The sequence below is a fragment of the Neopsephotus bourkii genome, unplaced genomic scaffold (assembly GCF_033783945.1).
Source record: "Neopsephotus bourkii isolate Nb327-2 ecotype Australia unplaced genomic scaffold, CSIRO-AGI_Nbou_v1 NB_838, whole genome shotgun sequence".
Lineage (NCBI taxonomy): Eukaryota > Metazoa > Chordata > Aves > Psittaciformes > Psittacidae > Neopsephotus > Neopsephotus bourkii.
This window is the reverse complement of record NW_026901334.1, coordinates 2,127,294-2,155,257: the sequence shown is the minus strand read 5'-3', so window position 1 is coordinate 2,155,257 and position 27,964 is coordinate 2,127,294. Positions and strand designations below refer to the sequence as shown.

General features: G+C 57.7%; 2 protein-coding genes across 5 annotated transcripts in view; one reads left to right on the top strand and one right to left on the bottom strand.

Moving 5' to 3' along the window:
- The first annotated feature begins 32 nt into the window (after nt 1-32).
- Nucleotides 33-9,003, top strand: ZNF414 (zinc finger protein 414). 2 transcript variants are annotated; one of them, XM_061355963.1, is made up of 9 exons: nt 33-140; nt 4,280-4,410; nt 5,278-5,358; nt 5,437-5,544; nt 5,718-5,823; nt 6,733-7,253; nt 7,613-7,663; nt 8,295-8,453; nt 8,754-9,003. In XM_061355963.1, exons 2-9 carry the CDS (start codon nt 4,341-4,343, stop codon nt 8,828-8,830), a joined length of 1,173 nt encoding a protein of 390 aa, XP_061211947.1. In that variant the 5' UTR covers nt 33-140; nt 4,280-4,340; the 3' UTR covers nt 8,831-9,003. The 2 variants fall into 2 exon arrangements, with proteins under 2 accessions (XP_061211947.1, XP_061211946.1); XM_061355962.1 differs by lacking the exons at nt 33-140; nt 7,613-7,663 and having other exon boundaries at nt 4,261-4,410.
- Nucleotides 9,004-12,084: 3,081 nt separating this feature from the next.
- Nucleotides 12,085-27,964, bottom strand: part of LOC133213616 (acidic leucine-rich nuclear phosphoprotein 32 family member B) — a 94,734-nt gene continuing 78,854 nt past the window's right edge. Inside the window, exons 2-8 of one of the 3 annotated variants that reach the window (XM_061355960.1) lie at nt 18,010-18,092; nt 15,902-16,051; nt 15,101-15,223; nt 14,012-14,210; nt 13,590-13,717; nt 13,140-13,194; nt 12,085-12,322 (exon numbers count right to left, since the gene is read on the bottom strand). In XM_061355960.1, coding sequence (XP_061211944.1) covers nt 12,234-12,322; nt 13,140-13,194; nt 13,590-13,717; nt 14,012-14,210; nt 15,101-15,223; nt 15,902-16,051; nt 18,010-18,063 — 798 coding nt within the window. In that variant the 5' untranslated portion in view covers nt 18,064-18,092 and the 3' untranslated portion in view covers nt 12,085-12,233. Of the gene's footprint in view, nt 12,323-13,139; nt 13,195-13,589; nt 13,718-14,011; nt 14,211-15,100; nt 15,224-15,901; nt 16,052-18,009; nt 18,146-27,964 lie in introns of those variants that run through there. The other 2 variants (XM_061355961.1, XM_061355958.1) reach the window with 2 other exon arrangements.

Genomic DNA, 27,964 nt, shown 5'->3' with positions numbered 1-27,964 from the left:
CCCCGCCCCCCCTTCCGCACCGCTCCTTCCTCCCCCCCCTCCTCCTCTTCCTCCCCCCGCTCTCGCGACAGCTCCGCTCAGAAAATGGCCCCGCGGCCGCGCCGCCGCTGATGCGCGCTCCCGGCCCCGCCGCAGCCCCGGTACGTGCGGGCGGCACCGGGAAGGGGGAGCGGGGGGGGCACGGAAACGGAAGGGGTTCGGGACCGGCACCGGCGGCTGTACGGGAACGGGGGGGGGGGGGGGGGTACGGGAACGGGGTTGTCCGACACCGGGGGTAACGAGCCCGTTACCGGGCTCTGCAGGGAGCTGGGCGTGCAGCAGGGGCTGCGGGGGGCTCCGGGTAAAGCCGGTTTGCCCGGGGGAGATGGGGTGGGGGGATATCGGCATAGGGCTGGTGCGCACGGGGGGTTCTGTGTTACAGGGGTGCCTTGCCGTGGGGTGCGGGCCGTGGCCGTGTTGCTGCCCATAGGAGTAGCCATGGGTGTATAACCATAGGGGCCGCTAGCTGCAGAAACCACTTGTCATGGGGGTGCTAGCTAAGGGGGGGTCTTACCTATGGGGCTAGTAGCACCGGGACAGCTAGCCACGGGAGCTGTTGGCCCCAGGGCCTTTGCAGGCGTGTGTGTTCTGTGGGAGCACCGAGACCCGCTTCACCACCCCGAGCATCCTCGGGCTGCGCCCACCGGGGTCTCCCCACGGCCTCTCCGTCTCCCTGCACACGTGGGAGCTGCTTTGTTGCTGTCCGGGGCTGGGGGATGCGGCTGCTCAGCTGCTGATGGGGTGAGGGGCTCCCGAGCCTCGGCCTTGGTGTGAACTTGACCGTGGTGAGGGCTGCTGCTCGAGGAGCAGTTGGGCAGGCTCGGGCAGAAGGTCCGTCCTCCCCAGATGGCTCCCGAAAGGAAACAGGGGTTCTTCTGTCTGAAGAGCCCAGTGGGTCAGCTGGCTGTGGGCACCAGGATGGTGCAGGGATGTGGGGAAATGGCTCTTCATGTTCACATGCTGCCCGGGTCACAGCAAGCTCAGGGGATGGCAGGGTGGCTCTGCAGGAAAGGCTGAAAGATGCTTCCAAAGGAACCACTGATGGGTCTTGGATGAGCTCCCTGCATGTCCACTATGGGGACATGGCACAGGGAACCCCTTGGATGCTCACGCTGCCTCCAGCAGCAGATGTGGGGTTCCAGGGTGGGCTCCATGGGCCTCTCTGGGCAGATTTTCTGAGTTGGAGAGCAGGGAGTGTGCCCTTGGGGTGAGGTGCAAGGCACAACATCAAGGCAGCGGCTTTGCTCCAGCCCAGGTTGGGATTAGGGTACCTTGCTTGGGGTGGGCATCAGGTGCAGAGATGCCCGGAGCATTTTCCCCCCTAGCACCAGCTCTTGCAGGGCTCCCTGCGCTGTCTGAAGGCCACAGGAGCATTCAGGACGTGGGTTTAATTTAGGGCACGTTTGCACCGGCAGCATCCGTGCTGCTGTCGGCCTCTGCGTCCTCCCTCCGCGCTCCCCGGCTGAGCGATCACATGAGCCCCTTGTTCAGAGCCTTTGTCTCTCATCTCCTGCGCCGAGGAGCTGCCTTTGGGAAGCTTCTGCAACGCCAGGCCAGAAACCACACCGAGATGCTCCAATAGGATTATTTGTCCCATTTATCCTCCTGGGTGTGTGTGTTGTAAAAGGCTCCTGTGCTTGGCGAGCTCTATAACACCCTGGTGCGTTTGTGGGAGATGAGCTGTATTAATTATTAACTGAGTCAGCAGCAGAGCCTGCTCTGGGTGAGCAGTAGCTGCGAACCCTCCTCCTTGCTGTCAGCTTCCCAGAAGGATTTTTCCAGGGTCCCCGTTCACCGCAGGGGCTGGAATGAGGGAGTTTGGTGCCAGCAGGTTTTCAGGGAGCCTGAACCTGCAGCAGGAAAACCCTGGGAATACCGGTGTTAACTTCAGGTTTGAGTTTCCAAGGCAGGATTTGCATTGGCATTGGGGGATTCACATCTCACCAGTGGCAGTTCAGCAGCAGGATGGTGTCAGGGTGGCAGAACGGAGGGTCCTGGGGAACTAAAGGTATTCCAGTGCCCTGCAGGAGGTGATCAATGAAGGCAGAGTGACCCAGGCACCACCAGCTCCCCAAAACCAGGCCCTGGGCTGAGTATAACGGGATGCTGTGGGGCTGCCATCCTGTCCACTGCCAAAGACACACCTTTATTGAACAGCGTTGCTCCAGCTGGATGTTGATGGGGCCACAAGGCGTGTGCAGGCATGTGCCAGGCATGTACAGGCGTGTGCAGGCATTCTGGCTGCAGCAAGGGGTGCCTTTATCCATCCCACCTGCCCTCACTGACCTGTCCAGTTGTATCTCCCTCCCCAAGAGGCCTTCTCCCAGCTTTTCCATAGGGAAAAATCAGCTCAAAACACATCTCTGGGTACCCCTGGGAAATGGCAAGCGGCAGCAGGCAGCCAGGAGGGAGAGGAGGGAAGGTTTGACCCAGGAGCACTGGGAGGTCCCTGCAGAGGAAGCAGAAAGCTGCCTGTGCTCCAGCAGAGCCCTTGGTGGGGTGGGTACCAGCATCCTGCTGCCTTCAGCCTCATCTGGAAGCCATTGGAGACCATCGCTCCCAGTGTCTGTCAGCAAGTCCTGGGACAAGCATTGAGGACTGAGCCAGAATGAGTGTTTCCAACAGGGAACCTGGGGAGGTTCACTGTAGCCTCAGGGACTCATGAAGTGCTTCAGCAGCACCCAAGGCTGGAAGCTACGGTGATGGTCACCAAAACGTGATGGTGCTGCATGGACGCTGCACAAGGGGCTGAGCAGGCAGATGTAGCCCTGCCTCCATCCTTTGAATGCTTTCTCCATCAAAGGAAGATTCCCAGGATGTTTTTCCCCACCAAAACCTGCTTTATTTCTGATAAAACAAAGCTCCCTCAAAGCCTCTGTGAATTCTGTGTGCCCAAACCACTCTGTGCAGATGGAGCAACCCAACCCCTCCAGCCAGGGCTGAATTTCCCCTCCTGGGACACAACCAGCCTGGCCCTGGCCCAAGTCCCCCCACTCTGTGGCTGATCCCCCTTCCAGCCTCAGTCCCCAGTTGCCTCCTGCAGCGGCAGCAGAAGCTGAGACAAAAAAACCCCAATGCAACCCCTGAACAAAGCCACAAGCCTGGGGGTGGCCTGAGGTATAATCCCACAGGATTCCCTGCTCCATGCTCTGGGTTATTGCTGGGGGGTTGCAGTTCTGAGCTGCGTGTGCCAGGGTAAAACCCATCTCCTGCGACCCACCGGGAGCCAGACTGGAGCGGAAGAAGCTGGGGAAATGCCTCTGGAATAGATGCAAACGGGCAGGTTGGCAAGGCCAGGAGGGATGGGGTGGATGCAGATGCACCTCCTTGTACCCACAGGGTGATCCCCAAGGAGATTCCCCAGGGATATTTGGTTTGGGAGTCATTGAGCTCTTGAGGAAATATTGACCCTCTACCCAAGTGCAGATGTGTGAGTTGCAGCCCCAGCACTGCTGTGATGGGCCTGTAGGGACAGGGCAAGGGGAATGGCTTGAACCTGCCTGAGGGGAGACTGAGCTGAGCTCTTAGGCAGAAGCTCTTCCCTGTGAGGGTGCTGAGGCGCTGGCACAGGGTGCCCAGAGAAGCTGTGGCTGCCCCATCCCTGGCAGTGCTCAAGGCCAGGTTGGACACAGGGGCTTGGAGCTGCTCCAGTGAAAGGGGTCCCTGCCTGTGGCAGGGGTTGGAGCTGGATGGGCTTTAAGGTCCCTTCCAACCCAACCCGTTCTGTCATTCAAATTATTATTATTTTTACTATTATTATTATTGCTATTATTATTATTAACTTTGACATTAAGACACTGTTGAGGGCGCTCCTGAAGTGAGAGACTTTTCAGATGCTTTTTGACTTAGTGTTTGCCTTCTGCATGTCAGAGCCTGGCGCCTGGTGAAGCCAGTTTAATCTGGGGGACCACCTGATGTAGATTGCGTGAAGGAACCATCCCCATGTGCCCATCAGCATCAGGCCTTGCTGCCAATGCTCCCAGTCACGCCATGGGACCTGCTGCTCCTCTTGGCTGGAAAACCCTTTGAAACCATGGATAGGGTGGATGGGGGGGGTACCCTGGGAAGTGTTGCCTTTTGTAGCGGGTCCTCCCTGGCAGAGACACAGCGAAGCCCCTCAGGAGCCAGGATCTCCTGCCCTGGGGGTCCCCCGGTGGGAGGGTCCCATGGGACATCAAGGAGGAGGCAGCCAACATCACTTCATGCCAGGCTTTAACCTCTCACCTTGCACTCGGTGTAGCATCACCAGGAGAAGACTCCATCACCACGTGCATCACCCTGTGTCCACCACTGGCCAGGCCATGAAGACGGAGAAGGAAGAGGCTGTGCCCACCTTCTCCCTGCGGGGTAAATACACTGGAGAGGGGGCAGGTGAGTCCCTTGTGCCTGCTGAGAGGGGCTGGGGCAGGAGGAAGGGGAGGAGATTTTGCTCCTGTTGCTGTGAGGTCCCTTTGGCCAAATCCCACCCCAGAGGTGGACTGGGGAGCACCCTGAGGCTGGGCATGGCAGTACACATGGCAGCACCCAGTGTCCTGGAGACACCAGCAGCCTTTGCTTCATACCAGCAGCTTTTTCTAGGGCAAAGAGCATCCCATCTCCAGCCACCGTGGAGGGCTCCAGCCCCTTCCAAGCCAGATCCCACCAGACCCCCCCCCAACTGCATGCACCCCTGTTTGTAAAGGGTAGGAATCACAGAATCATTAAGAGTTGGAAGGGACCTTAAAGCTCCTCCAGCTCCAACCCCTGCCACGGGCAGGGACCCCTTCCACTGGAGCAGCTTGCTCCAAGCCCCTGTGTCCAACCTGGCCTTGAGCACTGCCAGGGATGGGGCAGCCACAGCTTCTCTGGGCACCCTGTGCCAGCGCCTCAGCACCCTCACAGGGAAGAGCTTCTGCCTTATCTCTAACCTGAACTTCCCCTGTTTCAGTCTGAACCCATCACCCCTTGTCCTATCACTGCAGTCCCTGATGCAGAGCCCCTCTCCAGCATCCTTGCAGCCCCCTTCAGACACTGGAAGCTGCTCTGAGGTCTCCACACAGCTTCTCCTCTCCATCCTGAGCAGCCCCAGTGTTCTCAGCCTGGCTCCATGCAGCCCCCAGCCTGTGCTGGTACCTGGGGCTCTTCCTCCCCAGGGGCACTTCCTGCCCTCGCCCTTGTTGAGCCTCAGGCGGTTTCCCCCTGCCTGTGGAGGTCCCTGTGCCCAGCGGCTGCGCGGTCCCTGACAGCCTCTCCCTGCAGGTAGCAGCGAGGCGCCGGTGCCGGGGAGCGTGGGGAGCCCAGCGCAGGAGCTGCGGCTGCTGAAGCGCAGAGCGGGCCCAGGTGAGCCCCAGCCCTGCCCCGGGGGGATGCAGCAGCCGCCGGGGCAGGGCTGAGGCCAACGCGTCTGTGTCCTTGCAGGGAAGCACTACCAGTGCTCGAGCTACGGCTGCAGGCTGGCCTTCCCCAGCATGCAGGAGCTGATGGACCACCACAGGGTCCACTACAGACCCACGCAGTCGCTTGAGGGTAAGGCTGGGGCACCCCGCATCGCTCCAGGGTCTGGGGCTTGAAGCTGAGGTGGAGCCTGGACCTCCAGGAGATGCTGCACAGCATGAGATGGGAGGTGCTGGAGACCCATTGTGGGGCTGGGGCAGCGCAGCTGCATTGTTGCTGAATCTCTGTCCTGTTTCTTTGCCCAGGTAAAACGTTCCAGTGCCCCACGCTGGGCTGCACAGAGACCTTCCCCAGCATGCAGGACCTCATGGCCCACATGAAGGTGCACTACAAGCCAAACCGCTACTTCAAGTGAGTCCCGCTGGTCCCCATCGCATCAGAGAATCATGGAATGGTTTGGGTTGGAAAGGACCTTAAGATCATCCAGTTCCCACCCCTTGCCATGGGCAGGGACACCTCACACTACACCATACTGCCCAAGGCTCTGTCCAGACTGGCTTTGAACAGTGCCAGAGGTGGAGCATTTACCACTTCTTTGGGCACCTCACCACCCTCACAGTCAAGAACTTCCTTATCTCCAACCTGAACTTTCCCTGTTTTAATTTAAACCCATTTCCCCTTGTCCTATTGCTGCAGGCCCTCATAATCAGACCTGCCACCTCCCTGCAGACCCCTCCCATAACATGTCCTATGTGTGGGCACCCAGCAGCTCCCAGACAGTCCCAGGCACACAAGATCCTACATTCGCAGACCCTGGGGCTAGGGCTGGGGGGTGATGTGGAGGGGAAAACTGTCACTGATGCTGTTGGGGTGATGTGGAGGGGATGCTGTCACTGATGCTGTTGGGGTGATGTGGAGGGGATGCTGTCACTGATGCTGTTGGGGTGATGTGGAGGGGATGCTGTCACTGATGCTCTTGGGGTGATGTGGAGGGGATGCTGTCACTGATGCTCTTGGGGTGATGTGGAGGGGATGCTGTCACTGATGCTCTTGGGGTGATGTGGAGGGGACGCTGTCACTGATGCTCTGAGGGTGATGTGGAGGGGGTGCTGTTGGTGATGTGGAGGGGACGCTATCATTGATGCTCTTGGGGTGATGTGGAGGGGATGCTGTCAGTGATGTGGAGGGGATGCTGTCACTGATGCTCTCAGGGTGATGTGGAGGGGATGCTGTTGGTGATGTGGAAGGGACGCTGTCACTGATGCTCTCGGGGTGATGTGGAGGGGACCCCATCCCTGACACTGACCGGTGGCCCTGCAGATGTGAGAACTGCCTGCTGCGCTTCCGGACCCACCGCTCGCTCTTCAAGCACCTTCACGTCTGCTCTGACAGCGCCAGCAGCCCCACGCCGCCCCCCAAAGCTGACAAGCCCATTGCGCCCGCTACCTCTGCCCTGGAGAAGGACCCCCCGGCCAAGCCACCTGAGGGGCTTCCCAAGCTCCCGAGCGTCATCCGGCCCCTGGAGAAAGAAGCCGTGGTGCCCGGTGCGGACACTGCCCCGGTGCCCAGCAGCCTCCCCGAGCTGCCCGGCTCGCTGGAGGCGCTGCCGCTGGTGTCGCCGGCCCCGCACCCCTTCCCGCTGCTGGAGCCCGGCCTTTTCGGGCCGTCGTCCTTGACTCGGTTCTCGGGGCCACCCCCGTCCTCGGTGCCGGGGCCGTTCCTGTCCTACGTGCACCCTTCGCCCTACAGCTTGCCCCAGCCCGCGGCGCAGCATCGCCTCCGGCCCTACGTGCCGGGCCACGGCCCCCCCGTCTCCAACGCCGTCTGGAAGAAAAGCCAAGGTGAGCGCGTGGGGCCGCCCAGGCAAAGCTGCTTCTGCTCCCACCTTCACCAGCAGCTCCCGGAGGAGAACCCAGCATCACCAGCCCAGGATCCCCCTCCCAGCCCCGCGTGGGGCCGCTCTGCACCCCCCCGGCCCCATCCCACCTCCGGTGCCCTCTGCATCCCGTCCACAGGGATGCTCTATTGGACAAAGCGCCAGCAAACACCAAAATCGAGCCTCCAAATTATCCCAGCCCCGCTGCTCCCCGGCGTGCTGGGGGTGCGAGGCGGGGGGCCGGGCCAGGCCTGCCCCCCCACGGGTCCCCCCTGAGGGAGGGGAAGCCCTAATGCTTGTCTTGCCCCTCGATTCCCTCCGCAGGTGTGAGTGTCAGCCCACTCCTCCCATGCTTTGGCTCAGGAGTGACTCCAGGTTAGTTTGGCACCTACTGGTTGGGGGCTGCTTTCTGTCACTCGGGGGGCGGCGGGTGGTGGTGGGGGCTGCAGGGGAGGGGAGAGGCCCCACAGGGCACTGTGATGCTCCCCAGAGAGTAGAGGGGAGCACAGGGGGAGGGCAGGCTCCTTCCATTGTGGGAGCCACATGGAGAGGGGATGCTGCCCAGGTAGGCTCGGAGATGGGGGTGTCACTGGCTGTGTGCCCCCAGGAAGCACCCAGCCTGGTTCTGAGGGCAGAAGCAGCAGGAGAAGGAGCTGCTTGAGCTTGAGTCCTCCCCAGTGCCCCCAGCTCCAAGGCAGGGTTGGAAACTGCTGTCCTTAGCTCCATGCGGAGAGGCGACGGGCAAAGGGGTGTCAGGGCCGGGGGGGGCACAGCCTCGCTCCCTGCTCCCAGATTTTGGCGTTCTTCCATTGGGAAGGGAGCCTCCAATGGATGTGGGGCTCGGAGTGAGGGCTCTCCTGCCCCCGTTGCACCGGCTGATCCGAGCCCCGTGGCACCCATCACGAGCCATGGCACCGAGCACCCTGCACCCAGCGCTGCGCTTGGCACAGGGAGGGTGGGCAGGGGGGGGCGAGCGCTGTGCTTCCCTCCTCGCCCGTCCTTGCAGGGCACTCCTCCAACAGCCGCATCGTGTGGGAGCACACGCGGGGCCGCTACACCTGCATGCAGTGCCCCTACTCCAGCGCCTCGCGCGAGGAGATGACCCTGCACATCGAGGACCACCGCAAGAACCCCCCCGTGCCCGCCCGCATGGACACCGAGATGGGTACGGCACCATGGGGGGGACAGCGGGAGGGATGCTGATGGGGAGCGGGCTCAGCCTGCCCTGCACGGTGTGCACCCCCTGCCGCTGCTGGGATGAGCATCATCGCCCTGTAGTGATGCCCCAGGGGGTGTCTGTGTGTCCTCCCCATGCCCCTGCATCAGGGTGTGAGGGTTGGGCCGCGGTGCTGACTGCTCTAAGTGCCATGGGTTAATGGTGGCCTTAGTGCTGGGGAGCGGTTGGATTTGATGCTCTTAAAGGTCTTTTCCAACCACGTTGATTCTATGATTCACTTCGTTCCAGATTTCGGGGTGGGTCTCGCCTCCTTCCACACCAAGCTGACGCCGGAGATGGAGAACTCCCTGTACTCGCAGCTCTGATGCCGCTGGCTCCCATGGGACTGCTCCTGCACCTCTCCATCCCTCCCTGCAGGAGGGCAGGGGGGCACCGCACAGCCCCCTGCCACCAACTGGGACAGGGACCCCTTCCTGGGTACCGGGAGCATCCCCAGCTCGGGGCGGTGGAGGGGACGATGCTGATTCATTTCCACCCTCCCTTTGCTCTTTGGAACCTCTCAAGCGCTTGGAACCCCCCCGTCTCCCTCCCCTCAAGGTTCCATTGTTCAGCCCCAGGGCTCTGGGGGAGCCTGGCTGGGTTGCTCAGGAGTTCGTGGACTTCTCTGGAATGAGGTCTTGGAATAATAAATGGGAATTGTACAGGAGCAGCGGCCGGGAGAGCCTCTGTCAGTGCCAGCGGTGGCAATGGGGGCAGTGGGGGAGCGGTGCCACCCTTAAGGATGTCCCCACCTGAAGAAGGAGCAGATGGGGGGGTGCATATGTGAGAAGCAGAGATGGAGCCTTTGCTTCCAACCCCTCAGGGGTGTGAGGAGCCCCCAGGGAACAGGGTGGCTGCTGCACCCCAACAGCTCATCCATGGCCTGGTCCCCATCCCTGGGAGCTGTGCACCCTCCTGCACCCCACGAGGAGCCTAGCGGTGAGTCCTGGGGCTCCCCTGGCCCCACTTCGCTGTGCTGGTGCTGAGCCTGGCCCTGCAAGGGGAGAGCGTTGAGCCAGGCAGGATGCTGCAGAATGGGGCCCGATGCTGCCTATGGCAAGCGCAGGATGGGAGCATCGGCACCACTGCTCAACACCCATTGCTCAGCATCTCCTGCTCTGCGCCCAGGGTTCACCCCTGGCTCCTGCCCATGGAGCTGCCCCTTTCCCAGCCACGCTCCCCCCCAGCACACAGATCCCACGGGATCAGGGCCTTCCCACCTGCGCCCACCCTGGGGTGCACCACGCAGGGGGCACAGGGTGAGCCCAGTCCCTGCAGCGCTGCCCTGGGATGGGGGCTGAGATGGGGTCTGGGTGCAGCCTTCATCCTGCTGTGACCCCTGCACAGGGGCAAGCATCACCCCCTGGCTCACTGCTGCCTGCACCGCGGTGCTGAGCCTCCTTCCCCAGCCCCAGGGGACACAAGGGCAAGGATGGAGAGAAACCAGGGCACACAACAGAGCCCAGGCTGGATGGGCAGAGCGGGGCAGCCCCACAGTCCCCACTGTGGGTGCAGAGGGGACAAAGAGGCTGTGTTTAAAATAGAGGGGGACTGCAGGAGAACCCTGAGCCTCCCAACTCTGGTCCACACAAGGCCTGAAGCTGCCCCCCCACCCAGTGCAGGACAGACCCCCCCTCACAGGGGGACACATGCACTGAATGAGATGCTGGTGCTGAAGCCCCCAGCTGCTGAGACTTAATGCATCCATACAGAGCAGGACACAGAGCCCCAGTGCATCCTGCACCATCCAGGGCAACCTGGTCTAGTGCGAGGTGTCCGTGCCCATGGCAGGGGCTTGGATCTGCATGAGCTCAAGGTCCTTCCCAACCCAACCCATTCTGAGTCTATTCTAAATCAGCTCCCAGCAGAGACTCAAAAGCAGGAGGCCAAGACAGGCTCGTTGCGATGGGTTTGTAAAAACTGAAGTCTTTATTAAAAGTTTTATCCAAATTTTGGTAACAAAAGATACAAAAGGGGCTGGAGATCCTTATTCCTGGGACTAATCTGACCAATCGCAACCTGACAGTCACTAGGCTAATATAAAATCCATACAATCTGCTAAAAATGCAGGGAAAAAAAATTAATTAGAAGTAACTGCTGCTCTGAAATTTCCTTTTTTTTTTCTTTTCCTTAAAAAAATTCCTTTAACATTTATAAGTTACTCAGTTTGCATTTTACAGGACTAATTCTGCTCCGAATGGTTACAGCTACTGTACAACACGAGACGACAGCAAGACCAGACCAAAGCAACAGGAACTGGGATGTGCTGCAACGCACTCCACTCCTCTGCAGGAACCGCTGCCGAGTCTCCCCTCTGGGTGCCTGCAGGTTGCCCACTGGGAATGCCACAAAGTGCCAGTGCATCCATGAGGAGCAGCTCAGCAGCACCCGGTTACCATCCCTTGGGTGCCACAGGGCCAGGGAAGCTCATGGATGTGAACACCTCCAGGCAGAGGAAGGGTGGGCAAAGGGTGAGGAGCCCTCTGTAGTGGAGCTACACGTGGCTCATCCCTGCTTCCTCCTTGCAGCCATCACGGGGTGCGGGGACACGCTGCTCTGCGGCACCGTCAGAGCATGAACACGAGTGGGAGAGAGCTGGGTTCTGATCAATGCACTTCTCTTCATGCTAAGAAAGAAAAGAGGAGGAGGAAGAGGAGGATGCGTACACCAGGCTAGCGCTGAGGCAACTGTCCAGAGCTGGTACTGGCTAGCAGAAGGACCCTGAGAATATCGAGGCTAACACGGTCTCCCGGGGAACGCCGAGTTAGGTGCATCACAGTGATACTGGTTGAACGTGTTCTGTACAGTGCGAAATGGAGGTTGACACAAGTGCAGTATCCCTTCACCAGCTATTTCCTATCTCTTCCTAAAGGCAGAGGCTGCTAAGGGGTGACAAGAGGCCTCATCACAGCAAAGACACGGAAATCAGGCTTATTGAGACATCCAAGTGGAAGTTATTGGGTGGCCACTGGGAAAAAGATTCCAGTTTATAAGAAACCAATAGGAAAGCAAGTGCAGGGCTACTGCAAGGTGCATCGTCAGAGGTACCAGGTCTTGCAAGCAGCCACCCCCCCTCTCCCAAGACCCCAAGCACCCCCCGTCCCCAGCACTAAAGCATCTTCAAGCATCTCCAGAGATCACATCACCACTATTTCTGACCAGAGACCTCAGGGAGTGTTGGAGTCCATTGAACCAGATCTGCACCCACTGCTCGAGGTGGCTCAAGCGTCTTCAGAAAGCTGCTCTGAGGGCATGTGGATAAGCAAATGCCTTCTTTGCTGTCGGGCAGGGTGGGAGCTGGAGCTCTGGGTCCAGTGTGGCAAAGCTGATTTCAGACACAAAAGATACCCGAGGAGGAGGAAATACATTTTTCTGGGTTTTTTTTGTATGCGTTTTCTTTCTTTTTTTGTGTGTGTGTTTTTTTTCTCTTTTGTGGGGTTTTGGGGGTTTTTTTGGGGTTTTTTTTTTTGTTTTGTTTTTGCAAACTGCTGCACAAACCACAGAACGGAGAAAGCCTTTGGTCATGGGTACCTGTGAGAAGTGAGCCTTGGGTGGAAGATTCCCCTGAATGCCTACAGGATTCTACATCTTAAAAAAATATATTGTGGACGCTGCAGCCATACAAAGAGGGGAGGAGCAGGAGACGGGGATTTACAGTCTCACATAGACACAACGGGGAGGTTAAGACAAGCACAGTCAGAGTCTGTAAAACTGATTGGGTTGCTGGCATCAGTCATCCTCGTCGTCCTCTTCATCTTCTGGCTCTTCCTCTCCTTCATCCTCTACATTTCGTTTTCTCTTTTCCCCTCGTGGCAGGTCTGCAAAGAGAGGCCAAGCGCGAAGCTCAGTTCAGTCGTGTGTGACCAGCATCTGAACTGGGGCTTCGAGCTGCTGGTGGACAAGCACAGGCTAGGACTGGCACCATCCCAGAGCAGAGATCCACCCTGCCCAGCTCCTCGTGGCACCCAGGAAAGCCAGGACTGTTTCCTCTTGCCCTCCAAACACCCCCCGTTTCAATGGGCTTTGCTTTGTTGAGCACCCCCAGAAATGCCTTTGCAGAATTCAGTCCCTCTGGACCAGGCTCCTACAAGGTGATGTGAAGTCACACCAGTCACTGTATCCTGTCGAACATTCATTCAGGTGTCCATACATCATTATAGCCAGAGGAGCCTGTACTCGAGTCAGGAAGGGTCTACCCTGCCCTGCAGCTGAAAGGAGAGGAATGTGTGTCTCCCAGAGCATCTCCTCACACACAGTGCCACCATGAGCTTCTGTGACAGAAGTACTCCTCCAGCACAAGACTAACCAGGTCAAGCACTGAAAACTGGGTTTCTAGTCCATTTGCCTCTGTAATATTTAGCACTTACCCAGCGTGGCTGGTATTAGGAGGCACTGAAACCTGTGTCCCCATCACCACTGTATGACCCTTTGGTTATAACCACTATCCAACAGTCAGCTTAGGCATAAGCAGCGGCTTTAGTGGTGCCCATAGCCAAAAGGCAGCACGTTTTTATCAGGGAAGATCTGCAGGCACCAACAGCACAGCACTGCAGCTTGGGAAGCTCTACAGAACCAGCAGATGTGAGAATGCTGAGGCAGCTTTGCAAGCACTTAGTTTGTTAGGATTCAACTCACCATCATCGGCTTCATCTTCTTCATCATCCTCACCATCCTCCTCCTCATCTTCCTCCTGGAGTCAAAACAAGCAGCTTTGTTGCAAGAACCACAGTCCCACAGCAAGGTGTAATTCCACAGCACCATCTTCCTTCTGCTCTGCTCCAGCCCTACTCAAGCCTCAGGGGGTCATGTACAAGCCAAGCAGTGAGGAGCTATCGGTGCCTGACCAGCTTCCAGCATCCCTACAAAGGGGCTGTACAGCTCTGTCCCTGAAGGCCATGGAAGTACCAGGCTGAGCAACAAACGGGTCTGACCTGACACACTCTGTACATGACAAGTCAAAAGGGGTATGGGAAAAGGGAGCATGCAGCAGCACTCCCAGATCCACCCAAAGTACCTGGCCAGATGGGTCATCAGGTTAAGGGACAAACACATTGTCAAATACAAACCAAAGACAGAAAGCCTCACCTCATCATCTACTCCATCCTCTTCCTCTTCACCTTCCAGATCATCATCTTCATCTTCTTCATCATCGATGACTTCTTCATCCAAATCATCTTCCTCATCAGCATCCTCCTCTTCCTCACCCTCACCTTCTACCAGAAGGAGAGGAAGTCAGTGTTAGGGCTCACAAACACTCGCACCTCCAACCCAAGTGCCAAGTGAGCAGCGGGCAGGAAATCACAGAAAGAATGCATGAGGAGTGCCAGCAACAAGCCCTGTCAGCCTGCAGCAAGTCTCACATCTTCCCCAGCCTGCCCAAGGAGGGAGGGGGTTTACCCACACAGCCCCCATTTTAGTGGCAAGTTAGAATCACCATTTGTTCAGCAACGTAACCGTGGCTAAATGGAGTTGTTACCCCAGCAAGAAAAACAAGAGAAAACCCTCACCTTCCCCATTCTCATACTCATCTTCCAGTGCATCCCCATCTGCTTCAGGGTCTGAGTCAGGGGCTTCCTGGTCATCAGCATCATACCCGTCTAGGTAGGTGAGCTGGGGCAGGAGGGTGAACACGCTCTCCCGGTAGTTGATGAGCATCGTCACCTCACAGTTGAAGAGGTCCAGACTATGGAGGTTTGGCAACTTTTTCTGCAAAGATCAATTCATGACATTATTGACGGGTTGACACTGTTTGAAGAGCAGGCAGCCACCACGGGACAGCTGGTTTGCTATCCAGTACACAAGGGCCTCTGCATGCTTAATTTGCACCATGTGCTGCTCAGATGGAGAGGAGTTACTGCTCTTGCCAACTGCAGGCAAAGAAGACTTCTTCTCAGCTCCTCTGTCCCAGTTTCCCCACCTTGGAGACACCGCCCTTTGAAACCACATCCAACTCATCCTCTCTTCTGAACAGGGTGGGCAACAAGCCCAGCGCTCCAGCACAAGGAATCACTGAGCTGGATTCATCCTGCCCAGAACATGAGGCAAACCCAAAAGCACCACGCAGAAAGCGTCTGTGAGCCTGTCAGCACAGCCACAGCGGCTCCCCTGCTCCGGTCCTCACCCTGTGCAAGGGTCAAGCAAAGGAGGAGTCAAATGGCTTCAAGCTTCTTCTGGAGGGACCAAAGGCAACAATGAGGCAATGCCCTGGATGAGACCTTTCAGCTACAGAGTCAGAATCACAAGCCAAGAGCCTTCTCTGCGGCAGTGCAGAGGCAATGGGAACTCAAGCAGCTCATCTCCATGACACCTCACATACCACCTACCTCCAACTGCACCCAGCCCATTAAAGGTCCTTTCTCAAATGGACACTGAGCACTGCATCCGCAGTTTTACTCATCCAGCCCCATTTCATGCTTCTTTTAGCAACTGGCTGCTGGTTTTGCAGACAGAGGAACCATTAGCCCAGCCTCAAATTGGACCCACTCATCTGTTCCCATGAGAACCACAAAGTGCTGCCAAGACGCTGGACTTCTGCATAGATACTCCCCAAAGGAAACAACATCATCCCTCAGATCCCAGCACAGCCTTTCACTCACCAAGGGCTCCAGGGTATTGATGTCTTTGATCTTGTTGCCACTTAGATTCAAGTGTGTCAGGTTAGGAGTTCTCTCTGCTAGAACTTCAAGGCCACCAGAAATCCTGTTATCACTCAGCTCCAGCTGCCAGGAGGGAATATCACATAGTCACAAAGGGCTTCAGTTTGCAGCAAGGGGAATACAACTGCCCTGAGAACCGGACTACAATGAGCACTCAAGCTCCAGACCCTCTCCCTTAGCCCACACCATAGAGCTGCAGTTCAAGTGTTCACCTGAAACTCCTTGGCCACAGCACCCCCATGCTGCAGGACACAGGGGCACATGCTCCAAAATCCCAAATATTTATGGTCTTTTGAACACAACCATTTGATATTTGGGGCACAGGGTGCCCAGAGAAGCTGTGGCTGCCCCATCCCTGGCAGTGCTCAAGGCCAGGTTGGACACAGGGGCTTGGAGCAAGCTGCTCCAGTGGAAGGGGTCTCTGCCCGTGGCAGGGGTTGGAACTGGATGAGCTTTAAGGCCCTTCCAACCCAAAACATTCCATGATTCTACGTTACTGAAGCTCCTGACAGTAGCACAACAGCAAAAGCAACAGAGAAAGGATGCTAAACATAAAATGAGCTCAAAAGCATTTTGTTGCTAAAAAACCACCTCTGTCACTCGCTCCAAGTGTAAGCTACAGAGGAAAAAGCAAAATCAAATGGCTTTTTTTCTGGGAAATACAGGAAAAACACCCAGGGACGAGAGAGCCGACGCGTCAGAGCAAGGGCTGCTGGGGATGGGAGCGCAGGGCTGGCTCACCTTCCGTAGCTTGTTGAGTTTGGGGAGGTTGGAGACGGACAGCAGGTTGATGTTGATCATGCTGAGGAACTCCAGGTTCTCAAAGTCTGAGGAGAGACCCACGATCTTGCCATCGTCCGAACGGCAGTTATCGAGGACCAGCTCCTTCACCTGCCAACGCAGACACCAGCAGCGGTGAGCACACGGCCAAGCCTCGCCTGCAGCCCGTCCCACACCTCCAAGCAGCAGCTCCTCCATACCCACATTAAGGGACACACAAGAGCTTAAAGCTAAAGGACTCGTGCAAGGGCACAAGGGGTGAATCCCTCACCATGATCAGGACTTCACCCTTTAAGCGTGAGCCACGCAACGAGCACCCACTGCACCAGCCAAGAACCTTCTCCATGAGGGAGTGTGAGGGGCTCGAACCATGAGCTTGAAGCAGAACATTTCGCACTCAAAGCATCAAAAAGCTCCCAGGGTCAACATTTAAATCTTCCCCAATAGGAGACCAAACGGGGTCATCTGAGTTTGTTCCTTCAACCTCTCCCTGTGCCTGGGGGTGCTGGAAAGGCTGCCTCCAGGGGCTTTGTGTCCCTGTGACAGTGTCCATGCCGAGGTGACACAGCTGCCCAGGCAGCTCTCTGAAGCAGATGATGATGCTCAGGCTCACGATGCACAACCACTGATGGCATCAGTTTGCCCAGTGTCGGCTACGCAACAGAAGCCATCACCAGCTGCTAACCCAGCACAGAAACCACCCCTCCTGTAGCATCAGCACCAGCACAATCTGCTCCCCACCAAGCACCAGCGGGTTAAACCCACCCAGCACCCCCTTCTCTCCCCCTAAGCTCAAGCCCAGCTCTCAAAGGCCCCTTCCAAAACTCACTTTCACCCCACACGTTCTTCAGAGCAAGATGCAAACTCAGCCTTGGCCAGAAGGCTCGTGATGCTCTCCAAATCCCTCCTTCGCAGCACTCCCATTTTACCTCTCTTGCTCACACCAGCCAACTATTAGGGAGTCATTTTAACATCCCTTTGCATCTAACACCCCTTCTCGGGGCTCCGGGGCCATCTCTGCAGCACCGGCTCTCAATGCATCAACGCTTCAAGACTCTGGAAGCGGCAGCACCGCTCCGGAGCTCCGCACCTGAGCCCGGTTTGCCCCCAGCACCCACGGAAGCCTCCAACCGACCCGGTGGGTGCCGAGGCCAAGCCTCCGCTGCTGTTGGGGCTGCTGGGGGCAGCCTGGCCGTTACCAGGTTATGGGGTCCCCCGGCCGAGAGCAGCTTTAACGCAGCGCAGGCCGTGTCCTGGGGCACTGCACCAGGGCAGCATCACCCAGCAGCAACGCCTCGGACCCCGCTCACCCAGCCCCTGGTGTCAAACCGGAGCCCTCACACGGCCCCTCCGCCGCCTCGGTTCATTTCGGGCCTGAAAATCCCCTTTTCCACCCATAAACCGGCTTTAACCTCTCCCGAAGCCTCCACTCTCCGGCGCCCCACGCCACAGCGCGCAGGGTGACAGCCACCGGCTATCGCGCTGCACGGCGCCGGCCCGGCACCGATAAGGCCCGAGGGCGAACCCGAACGCCCGGGCAGGGAGCGATGTCCTGGGCCTGGCGCTGAGCGGAGCGGGCGGGACCCCAAGGCGAGGTCCCCCTCAGCGCACCGGGGAGGCCGCGCTGACAGCCGGGGAGGGCCCGAGCAGGCCCCGCGGAGCCCCGACGGGGCAGGCCCGGGCGGCCGCTAAACATGGCCGAGCCGCCATGGCTGCGCGGGCCCGCACCGGCCTCGCTCGGCTGCTCCGGGGCGGCGGGACCCGGCCTGGCCCGGCACCAACCGGTTACACCGCGGGGCGGGACCGGACGGGAGCCTACGGGACGGGAACGGCCGCCACCGCCCGGGCCCCGCCGCGCACGTGCACGCCGCCATGCCGGGGAGGGGGGGGTGAGGAAGAGGAGGAGGAAGAGGAGGAGGAAGGGGACTCTCAGCCCCCGAAGCGGCACCCCCAGCACCGCGCTTCCAGTGCGGGACCCCCGCGGGGCGCTCCCCGTTACCGCTACCCCCCCCTCCACAGCAGCACGTGCAGACCGGTGCCCCCCCCCCACCCTCCCGCCCCACGGGTACCTCTCCCGGTTTCTTGTTGCGCAGCTCCAGCGTCAGCCGCTTCTTCATCTCCATCCTCGAGCCGAGCCGAGCCGAGCCGAGCCGAGCCGAGCCCCCCGCGCGCCGCTCCCGCCGCCCCGCCCTCGCTCCGCTCCGCTCCCGCGCGCGCGCCGCCGCCGCCGCCGCCTTGGCCGAGGGAAGGCGCCAACGGCAACAAAGGCGGCGCGCGCCGCGCCCCCTGCCGGCCGCGCCCTGCGCTGCGCCCCTGCCCCACCCCCCCCGCCAGCGGCAGCGCCCCCTTTCGGCCCCGCCCCGCAGCGTTCGGCACCGGGGAGCCAAGGGCGGGGGGGGGGGACGGACCGGCCCCAGCCGCGTGTTCCCTTCCCTAGCGCCGTATTCCCGTCCCCAGGCACTGTGAGCCCATTCCCAGCGCCACGTTCCCATTCCCAGCGCCACGTTCCCATTCCCAGCGCTATGTTCCCATTCCCAGCGCCATGTGCCCATTCCCAGCACCATGTTCCCATTCCCAGCACCATGTTCCCATCCCCAGCGCCATGCTCCTATTCCCAGCACCATGCTCCCAATCCCAGCGCCATGTGCCCATCCCCAGCGCCATGTTCCCATTCCCAACGCCATGTTCCCATTCCCAGCGCCATGTTCCCATTCCCAACGCCATGTTCCCATCCCCAGCACCATGTTCCCATTCCCAACGCCATGTTCCCATTCCCAGCGCCATGTTCCCATTCCCAGCGCCATGTTCCCATTCCCAGCGCCATGTTCCCATTCCCAACGCCATGTTCCCATTCCCAGCTCCATGTGCCCACTCCCAGTGGTATGATCCCATCCCCAGGCACCACATTCTTATCCTCACGTGCCATGTTGCCATGCCCAGCCCCAAATTCCTGTCCTCAGGCACCACATTCCCATTCCCAGGTACCATGTTCCCATTCCTGAGCTTTCCATCCTCAGGAGCCATGCTCCCTACTCCAGTGCCATGATCCCATCCCAGCACCACATTCTCATCCACAGCATCACATCCCCATCTCAGTTCCTATCCCCAGCACCACGTTCCCATCCCCAGCCTCCTGTTTTGGCCACTGCTGAGGCTGTGCCTGCCAGCGGTGCCGGGACCGGGGTGGCTGATAAAGCCAGGGTGGGTGTTGGTCAGGCTTTCTGCTGCAGGAAGGATGAGATAACAGCCACCGTGGGGGTTACGGTGATGTTTTTCCCTTCTCTCATCTGATGGGCAGCCCCTGGGTACAAACACGGTGAGCCGGGAACCCTGCAGCCCATGGGATCCAAGTGGGAACGCCAGGCCCAGGCAGTGCCATCGGCCCCAGCCAGGCTTCAGGAGAGCAATGGAGCTCATGGGACTCTGCACACAGCTCGGGAAGGTCCAAGCACTGCCACCACCCCCAGGACCCCGCGCAGGAGCAGGATTCCTGCAGGATGTGGGCACTGCTGCCAATGGCTCCATTAAAATCAGCTTCAAAAACACCCAGAGAAATCTCTCTGATCAAGGACCAAGTAAACAGGAACACGAGGGCTCGCAGGACCAGCCTCAGAGTCCCCCATTGTCCCCTTTGGCAGGAGGCCACTGGCTTGCCTTGTATGGGAGGAAATGGCTTTCTGGTACGTTGCAGATGATTTTTGCCAGTTGGCTCTAACAGGAGCCTGATTTTATTAGGAGCAGCAAAATGAAACGGGGACATTCAGCAGCGGGGTTTAGGCTCCAAAGGGGCCAAACCCAGTTAGTTCATTTTGAAGAGCAAATAAGGGACATCTCCATAAGGAAAACCCTTCAGTGCTGGTGCATTCCTGCGTCTTTGTGACCTCCTTCTTCTGATGGCGGCTCTATGTGAGCTCCCGCTGCTCTGCCATGGGGTGAGCAGGCCATGGGGCACCACAGCAGCCACCCCTCTCCTCCGTGTACCCCTAAGGAGTAACTGAAACACCCAGCACCCAGGCTGGCTGGAGGATGAGATGTGTGATGGTGGCACCAAAGGAGCCCATGGTTGGGTTGGGTCCAGCTGCAAGGCTCAGAGCATCCTCTTATTGGCCTGGCTGTGTTAATCCCATCCCCACGGGTGATGCAGCAAGGGAGGTATGGAATCATCACATTATTTAGGTTGGAAAAGACCTTTAAGACCAACCATAACATCGTTGTGTCCAACCGTAAGATCACTGAGCCCAACCATAACCGGGTCCCTTCTCCGCACCGTGAACCCAGGTCTTTCTGGCTTCACCAAGACCTACTCGTGAGGGACAATCGGGTCCTGGTACCCCAAGGGTCCCTCATCTCTCCCCGCAGGCCAGAGCAGCAGCCTGATGGGGCTGCCCTGGGCAGGCAGCTGGGAGCCGGGCTGCAGGTCCCCCCTTTGCTGATCTGCATTTGTTTTAAGGTCTCTTTCATGTACTCTTTGAGGCTCGTTTCCTGTTCTTTGTAGGAAACAATGCTTCCCCCCCTCTCCGCCCATCCCAGGGCGGCTTTATCTCCCGTCCGTCCCGTGGGCTGCAAAGCTCCCTCGGGAGCTGAGCTCGCTCTGTTTGTCCTCAAACACAAAACCCTGCTCTGCTTTAAGCGAATCGCTTTCAAAGCTGCGCCTGGGTACGCGGTGTCTGGTGGATGCATTCAAACGGCTCGCAGAGTTTCGATGCTTGGGCAGATTAACACGAAGCCGCTCATTCGCTGTGATAAGTGACAGCAAGGGGAAGGCTGGGCTGTAAATGCTGACACGGGTTGAAATCCAGGTCTGGAGCTTTTCGCCCAAGCTGGAGCACAGATGCTGGGAATAACGAGTTATCTGTCTGTTATACAACACAACACGAGCGGCTTGTGTGGTGCGTGGCTTTAACTGCTTCGGTCCTAGCACAGAGCATCCCGAGGTGACTCCTGTGCTACGAACAGGCCATTACTGCTCTCTGCACCGCACTTCCCTGTCCTCAAAACGCGGAGCCCCCCCCCGCAGCCCTGATCCAGCTCTGGGGCAGCAGCACAAGGACCTGGAGCTGCTGGAGCGAGCCCAGAAGAGGCCACAGAGATACTGCAAGGGCTGGAGCAGCTCTGCTCTGGAGCCAGGCTGAGAGAGCTGGGCTGGGGCAGCCTGGAGAAGAGAAGGCTCCTGAAGGGGAGACCTTAGAGCAGCTCCAGTGCCTAAAGGGGCTGCAGGAAACCTGGAGAGGGGCTTGGGACAAGGGCCTGTAGGGACAGGGCAAGGGGAATGGCTTGAACCTGCCCGAGGGGAGACTGAGCTGAGCTCTGAGGCAGAAGCTCTTCCCTGTGAAGGAGGCACTAGCAAGCCAGTCTGGGATCCTAGGATTCTGTGGCTGAACTGTTTCAATAAGACAACTTGCTCCAGAGACCTTCAGTGAAGTGTATAGGTGTCCAGTGATGGATATGATCAGGTGAATTCATTGAAGATTTACAAGTCCATAAGGCATCTACTGGGAGACCAAAAATCCAGTGTCCACATGCACCCCAGTAACCGCTCCAAAGGAGCAGGCAAATGAGGTTAATGCAGTCATGGAATCCCAGACTGGTTTGAGCTGGAAGCCACCTTAAAGCTCCTCCAGCTCCAACCCCTGCCACAGGCAAGGACCCCTTCCACTGGAGCAGCTTGCTCCAAGCCCCTGTGTCCAACCTGGCCTTGAGCACTGCCAGGGATGGGGCAGCCACAGCTTCTCTGGGCACCCTGTGCCAGCGCCTCAGCACCCTCACAGGGAAGAGCTTCTGCCTAAGAGCTCAGCTCAATCAAACCCTGAGGTCCCAGGAGCCGGCCCCGGCATTCGGACTTCCACCTCGCTGCAGCGCTGCGCTGGTGCCGCCAGAGGGCAGCATCGTCCCGCCGGGCCCGGGGGTACCGGGGCGGGGGAGCGGGGCTGGAGCCCCCGAGGCTGCCGCAGGGTGATGGGGTGATGCTGCTGCTCCCGGCCCGGCTCTGCCACCCTTGTCCAGGGGCCACGCTGCCTCCAGGAAGCTTTCCCTATTTAGAGACAACACGGAGGTGCCCAAGCGGCTTGGATACCACCAGCCTCCATCCAGGTACTTGGGAGAACGGCCTGGAACAGCAGCTCCAGTTGCTTGCGGGCTCCCAGCAAGCAGCAGGGAGATGGAGGCACTTCCAGAGCCATCCCTGTGTTTTCTGCTGTCCTGAGCACTGTGTATCCGGATTAGTGCCTAAGCAGAGGCACTCCAGAGGCTGGCACTCCAGTTCACACACAGTATTTCCTCAGTGTAAGATGAAGTCACAATCCTCTCGTATTTCCACTGTTTCTCCTTTATCCATGATTCTCTTAACGCTGCGGAGGGGACATTGGCCTCTCCCTCCAGCTTTCTGCACCACAACAGCCTTTGCACCTTAATACTTCACCAGGCAGTCAGGGACTGAGCAGGAAATTTCAACCAATCTCCCTGGAATTTACCAGTCTCATCCCATCCTCACAACAGCCTTGAAACCCCCAGGCAGGAGGCAGGCTCCTCTGCACCCTGAAAATGGAGCTCATAATCCCAGTGCAGGGGCTCCTCAGCCCACGGTGGCTTCTCTCTGCCCTGCTGTAATTAGCTGTGGGTAGTGGCACCTTTATGCAGCCTAACCAGATAACAACGCCCAGCTCCTATCTCAAAGCAGATCTAGAGGCACCTTCCAGATCCCTGCTCGACCCTGCCGATAGGGAAGCGGAGCCATGCAGTGGGAAAGGTGTTTATCCACCACCACCCTGGTGAAGCCAGTGCCCTTGAGCCCAGCTTCTCCCAGCAAACACACTCAGCATCATTTCCATTGCAATCAGTGCCTTGGGCACAAAGGGTTGAATGGGTCCGGCTATAGGGAGAGGAGAAGGAGGCAGCAGGGTTGTACCTGCGGTGTGTTTGTGCTCATAGTCTGGTTACTTGCAGGAGTAGCATCACAACAAGAGCATCCCGGGATAAACTGGGGTTCCTCCTCATCACCCCCCCATGCCAGAGCATGAGGGGGCCGCTGTGCTCCTCTCACTGCCTGCAGGGAGATTTCAGGCCATGGAAGCAGGATTTGGGAAACTCCATTCTTTGGGAAACGGTCCCGCAGGTGTCACAGGGAGAGGCGCGCTGCAGGTGGGGTGGCTCCATCTCCCAGTTCCCATCCCAGTTTCCAGTCCCAACAAGGGAGCCGTGCTGGGGAGATAAGCAAGGACTTCACCCTGGAGGCTGTGTTCCCAGAGCTGCCTCCTCCATCACCAGCCCTTGTGCAACCCTCTCGCCCTCCTGCAAGGGTGTGGGCAGGAATCCTCGCAGGGGTGGGCTTGGGAAAGAGCTTGGCACTGGCAAAGCTCCCTCCTTCCCCCCACAGCATCATGCACCAGCACCGCATCCTCCCCTTGCGCGTGCCTTGGGAGCAGGGATGCAGCCCCAGGTCAGGTCAGAGGCAGGCAGGGCTGATCCCACACCTCGGAGCTATTTCAGAGCCAGGCTCAGTCCGGATGCAAGCAGGAAGCCAAGTGAATTGCACCAACCTGGGGCTATTTTGGGCCCTTTGGATTTACCTCCCAGTTGCCCGCAGACTCCTGAGCAGTCAGGACCAGTTGGGTTTCTTATTTAGAGATGGGGTTTAGTCCCTCTGGGAAATGGAAAGCTGGAAGTGTAAAAAGTGAACAATACAGTGATGAAACGGGGAGTTATTCAGTGAATAAAGGAAAACGTCTACACTGGAGAGGGCCAGTGTGGGAAGGAATGGATCTTCAATGGAAGGCATGTTCCCAACCAGCTTCTTCCTAGATTCTGGCCTACTGGTTGCCCATCAAGTTGCACCAGGGGAGGTTTAGACTGGGTATTCCTCCAGAAGGAAGGGCTGTCAAGCACTGGAACAGGCTGCCCAGGGAAGTGGTGGAGACCCCAGCCCTGGAGGTACTTACAAGACATGGAGTGTGGTGCCCAGGGACATGGGTTAGTGGTGGACTTGGCAGTGCCAGGTTAATGTCTGGACTTGATGGTCTTACAGATCTTTAAGCAAAGGGCATCAGGAGCTTCCTATGGAGTGTGCAGAGAGGACAAGACATCTTCAGGGATGCATCCAGCTCGGTGTTAAGGCCACCAAGACCAGGATCTGCGGGAGAGTGGCATGTTCTTGACATGGATGTGTTTTACTGTGCAGGCATGGGCACACAGGCAGGGGCTGGCACATAGCTCACAGAAGGACACAAGCATTGCTTGTATCTGTCGGGGTTGGGTTTGAATCACAAAGGATGCTCTCTGCTAGGAAGGGATCTCCATTTCTTCTTGTAGGCAGACAGAGGTTTCAAAGCATCTGGATTGGATGTGCTCCTCTGAATAGAGATAGGAAACTAAGCAAGGCACAGGGATGTGCACTGGGAATGACCCATATGGGATGAGGAGGTTGCAGGGAAATGCAGTGAAGGGTCTGGAGGATGGGAGCAGGGAACATGATTTCCAGTTCCAGAACTGACCCCCATGGAGGGCACCCAGTGCAGCCACCAGGCAGCAGATAGGAGGTACTTTTTCACTCAGCACCTGTTTAAACTGAATGTCATTTCCCCAGGATATGACCTCAAAAATATCACCTTTAAAAGCTTGAGATAAACACAGACAGGATTGGTCTGTTCTGACTGGTTCAACATGATGGTCCAGGACCTCTGGCTAAGGAAGTATTAAGTCACTGACCACCAGAAGATGGGGCAGGATTATTTCCTGCTTGCCTTCTTTCTTCTACCCCTTCCAACAGACCGACACTGCCACTGGTGAAGAAACCTCTGGTTCCCAAGGCCTCTTGCAGGCTCTGCTCTTAAGTCTCTCACAGCACATGCCCACACCGTTGTTGTCTCCTGCCAAAGCTTTGCACCACTCTGTGAAAGGATTGCAACCTTAGATAAAGCCGTCTCCCTGCGTGCAGAGCACTGCCAAGCTCCCGACAGCCGGGATGCAAAGCTGCAGGCTCAGCCCAAGCGAAAAGGAACTTTATCTCCTTCCATTCGCACATCTCTTCAGAGTCCACAGTCCTGCAAGTGAGGAAGGGTGAGAAGTCGCTGGATGCAGGGCTTTGGTTTGGCACGAGATGCCTCCCTGCTCTCAGTCTGCTCAACCCACAACCTGATGGGACTGCAGGCAGCCCTCGCTGTGCTTGAGAGCCCTGGCTGGGCTGGTTCAGCACTGCCAAGAACAAGGGGAGTTTTCTCTCCCCTGACTTAGGTACTTCCTATTTTCATCTACAAGAAGGGTGCCCGGAGAAGCTGTGGCTGCCCCATCCCTGGCAGTGCTCAAGGCCAGGTTGGACACAGGGGCTTGGAGCAAGCTGCTCCAGTGGAAGGGGTCCCTGCGTGTGGCAGGGGTTGGAGCTGGTGAGCTTTAAGGTCCATTGAACCCAAACCAGGCTGTGATTCTATGTCTCTGCTTAGCCCTGTGCATGCAGTAGGTAACTCCTGCTGAGTTATCAAATCCCTGTGGCACAACACAATCGCACCGCGAAGCGCATGTGACAGATGACAGCACTGGGAGAACTTCCTCTAATTATTGCTCTTATTGCTGTTGCTATTAGCAATTAAGGCATTTGATTCAAACCTGTCTGTATTTCCAAACAAGCCCAGGGTGGTCAGACTGACAAAGACTGCTGGGTTAGCTGGTATGGCATCCTGCCTGGAGTAAAGATAATAGAGTGCTTGCTCAATGATGATGGATTGATGGGGAATTTCTCCTGGACCTTGACACCTGAGACCCTGGAGCCTGGCAAGGCTTGAGCTCTGCTCCTCTAGAGCCTGATCTGCACAAGCACCAGGGCTGTGATGTTGTAAAGAGTGGGTATTTCAGGCATTTGAGACTTGAAAGCCACACCTCGTGTGAGCCGCAATCCGGCTTTGCTGTTGCTGGTGATGCTTTTTGGTTGCCTGGAGCTCCTGCCCTACCTGGTGAAGAAACAGAGATATTTACAGCTCTGCAGAGGTGAAGGAGAGTGGGTACATTGCTCCCGGTAGGCTTTACAGCAGCAATGGAGACAAATGCTTTCATCTGGCTGTGTAAAGCGCATCCAGTTTTAGCACGTCTCCTGCTGCTGTTATTATTTCTTCCAGACCGCAATTTGCTAACCAGCTTCCAAACCAAGCAGAGGACACGATTCCTGCCCTGTGGAGTCAGGAGTGACAGGGATTATCAAAGTGTTCAGCATTAGCAAGGCTCCCAGGTCACCTGCCTGTGTTTTTATGTGTGGAAGAATGAAATTGCAGCCCTGGAGCTAAAGTCCTGTACCAAAAGCAAAAGAGCTGGCAGCAGAATGGAGCCTGTCCAGGCTGCTCCAGGGCTTTCCTGTGCCCAGGCAGAGCAATGGGGAGCCAGAATTCCCTGGGTACCCTTCCTGACTCACCCTCGCTGTGAGAATGGAGCGAAGTCATCCCATCTCCTTGCACCGCAGGGCTCTGACTCACACGTGCTGAGCCAACAGCAGCAGGGATGCAGGATGCCAGCACTCCCACCTCACCCTCCCTGCCCCAGCTCTTGGTTTCTGCCCCTCTGCCAATAGTCAGGGCCCCACACCAGCCAAGGCAATAAATAGACACGTGCCTCTGAGCCACAGCTTCTCCACGTGGGCTCCTCAGAAACATAGCCTGTGTCATCAGCATCCATCCGAGGTGCACAGGACGAGGCAGGGAGGACCAGCCTCAAGTTCATCAACTGGATCCTCTCAAATACACCCTGCAGATTCCCCATGTCTCTGTTTTGGTGGCACCAGCAGCAAAAATGCTTCCTCACTACAGTTTATAAAGGTTATAACACACTTGCAGTTGGGCCCCAAGGGTGCAGGCTCAGCTTCTGTGATAGCCCCTGCCCCTCTCAGCAATCTCAGTGCAATACCCCCAGACCCGGCTGCCTGCCCAAGGGAGGGCAGACAGGCAGAGGAGCTGGGAAGAGGCTCTCCAGATTGAAGCATGTCCCATACTGCAAAGCCTGGGTCATTGCCTGGGATGTGGGATCTTGCAAGATGGCATCAGTTCCAGGGAGCGAGGAGGGAGCAGCTAAGGGGACAGGAACCTTAAAGCTCCTCCAGCTCCAACCCCTGCCACAGGCAGGGACACCTTCCACTGGAGCAGCTTGCTCCAAGCCCCTGTGTCCAACCTGGCCTTGAGCACTGCCAGGGATGGGGCAGCCACAGCTTCTCTGGGCACCCTGTGCCAGCGCCTCAGCACCCTCACAGGGAAGAGCTTCTGCCTAAGAGCTCAGCTCAGTCTCAACCAACCCCTAAGGGGTTTTCATCACTGATCACTCACCAGTCATCACTGATCTCCACAAAGAGAAGAGACACGTTTGACCTAGCTGAGATGTCACATATTAGGAGAAAGGTGGAGAGGAAGCAGCAAGTCTTTGCAAGAAGTTGAAAACCTGGGTGAAGCTTTGGGAGAAAGAAGACTCACACACAGGGATCTCTCTGTATAAGTCCCACACGAGGCCCAGAAAGCTTCACCCCTGTGCTTCCTGGGCTCCCCATCTCCCAGCCCACTTCCATGTCAGCATCCTGAGCATCCCAGGCCTTCCAACCACAGGCAGGAGAATGTAACCATTAGGATGAGCTGGGAAGGAGGACTCACCAGGAAACCAGCCTCTCTTTATGACCTCCTTATTGATGAATCAGGGAAGATGTGGATCTGTGACATCCTTCCCAGTTTTATTCATCGTGTGGCACAGGATGTCCCAGTGCTGTTTGGGTGCTTTGCTCATGCCAAGGATGCCACAGGTTTTGGTGTGAGAAAACTCATTCTTTTCAAGGATGTTCATATGGGCCAGCATCTGTCTTAGTTTCAAATGCAACTGTGCCACCTTCCCTGCCTGACACTGTACCTCACCTGCCTGCCTTCGCGTTGGGATGGGCAAGTCACCACTTGCTTCCCACTGAGATTCCCTGGGGAACCGGACCGCTTCTTTCAGCATGTGAGCTCCATCTCCTACTCACACAGTCCATCCAGGAGTTGTAAGTGAGTAAGAAGCAGATTCCCCCCAGACTCC

Excerpts from the sequence above, each read along its gene's own strand:
- ZNF414 (XM_061355963.1), top strand. The coding sequence starts at position 4,341 with ATGAAGACGGAGAAGGAAGAGGCTGTGCCCACCTTCTCCCTGCGGGGT. Across the intron at positions 5,824-6,732 it reads AAGCCAAACCGCTACTTCAA|ATGTGAGAACTGCCTGCTGC; the intron begins GTGAGTCCCGCT and ends GTGGCCCTGCAG. Across the intron at positions 7,254-7,612 it reads CGTCTGGAAGAAAAGCCAAG|GTGTGAGTGTCAGCCCACTC; the intron begins GTGAGCGCGTGG and ends TTCCCTCCGCAG.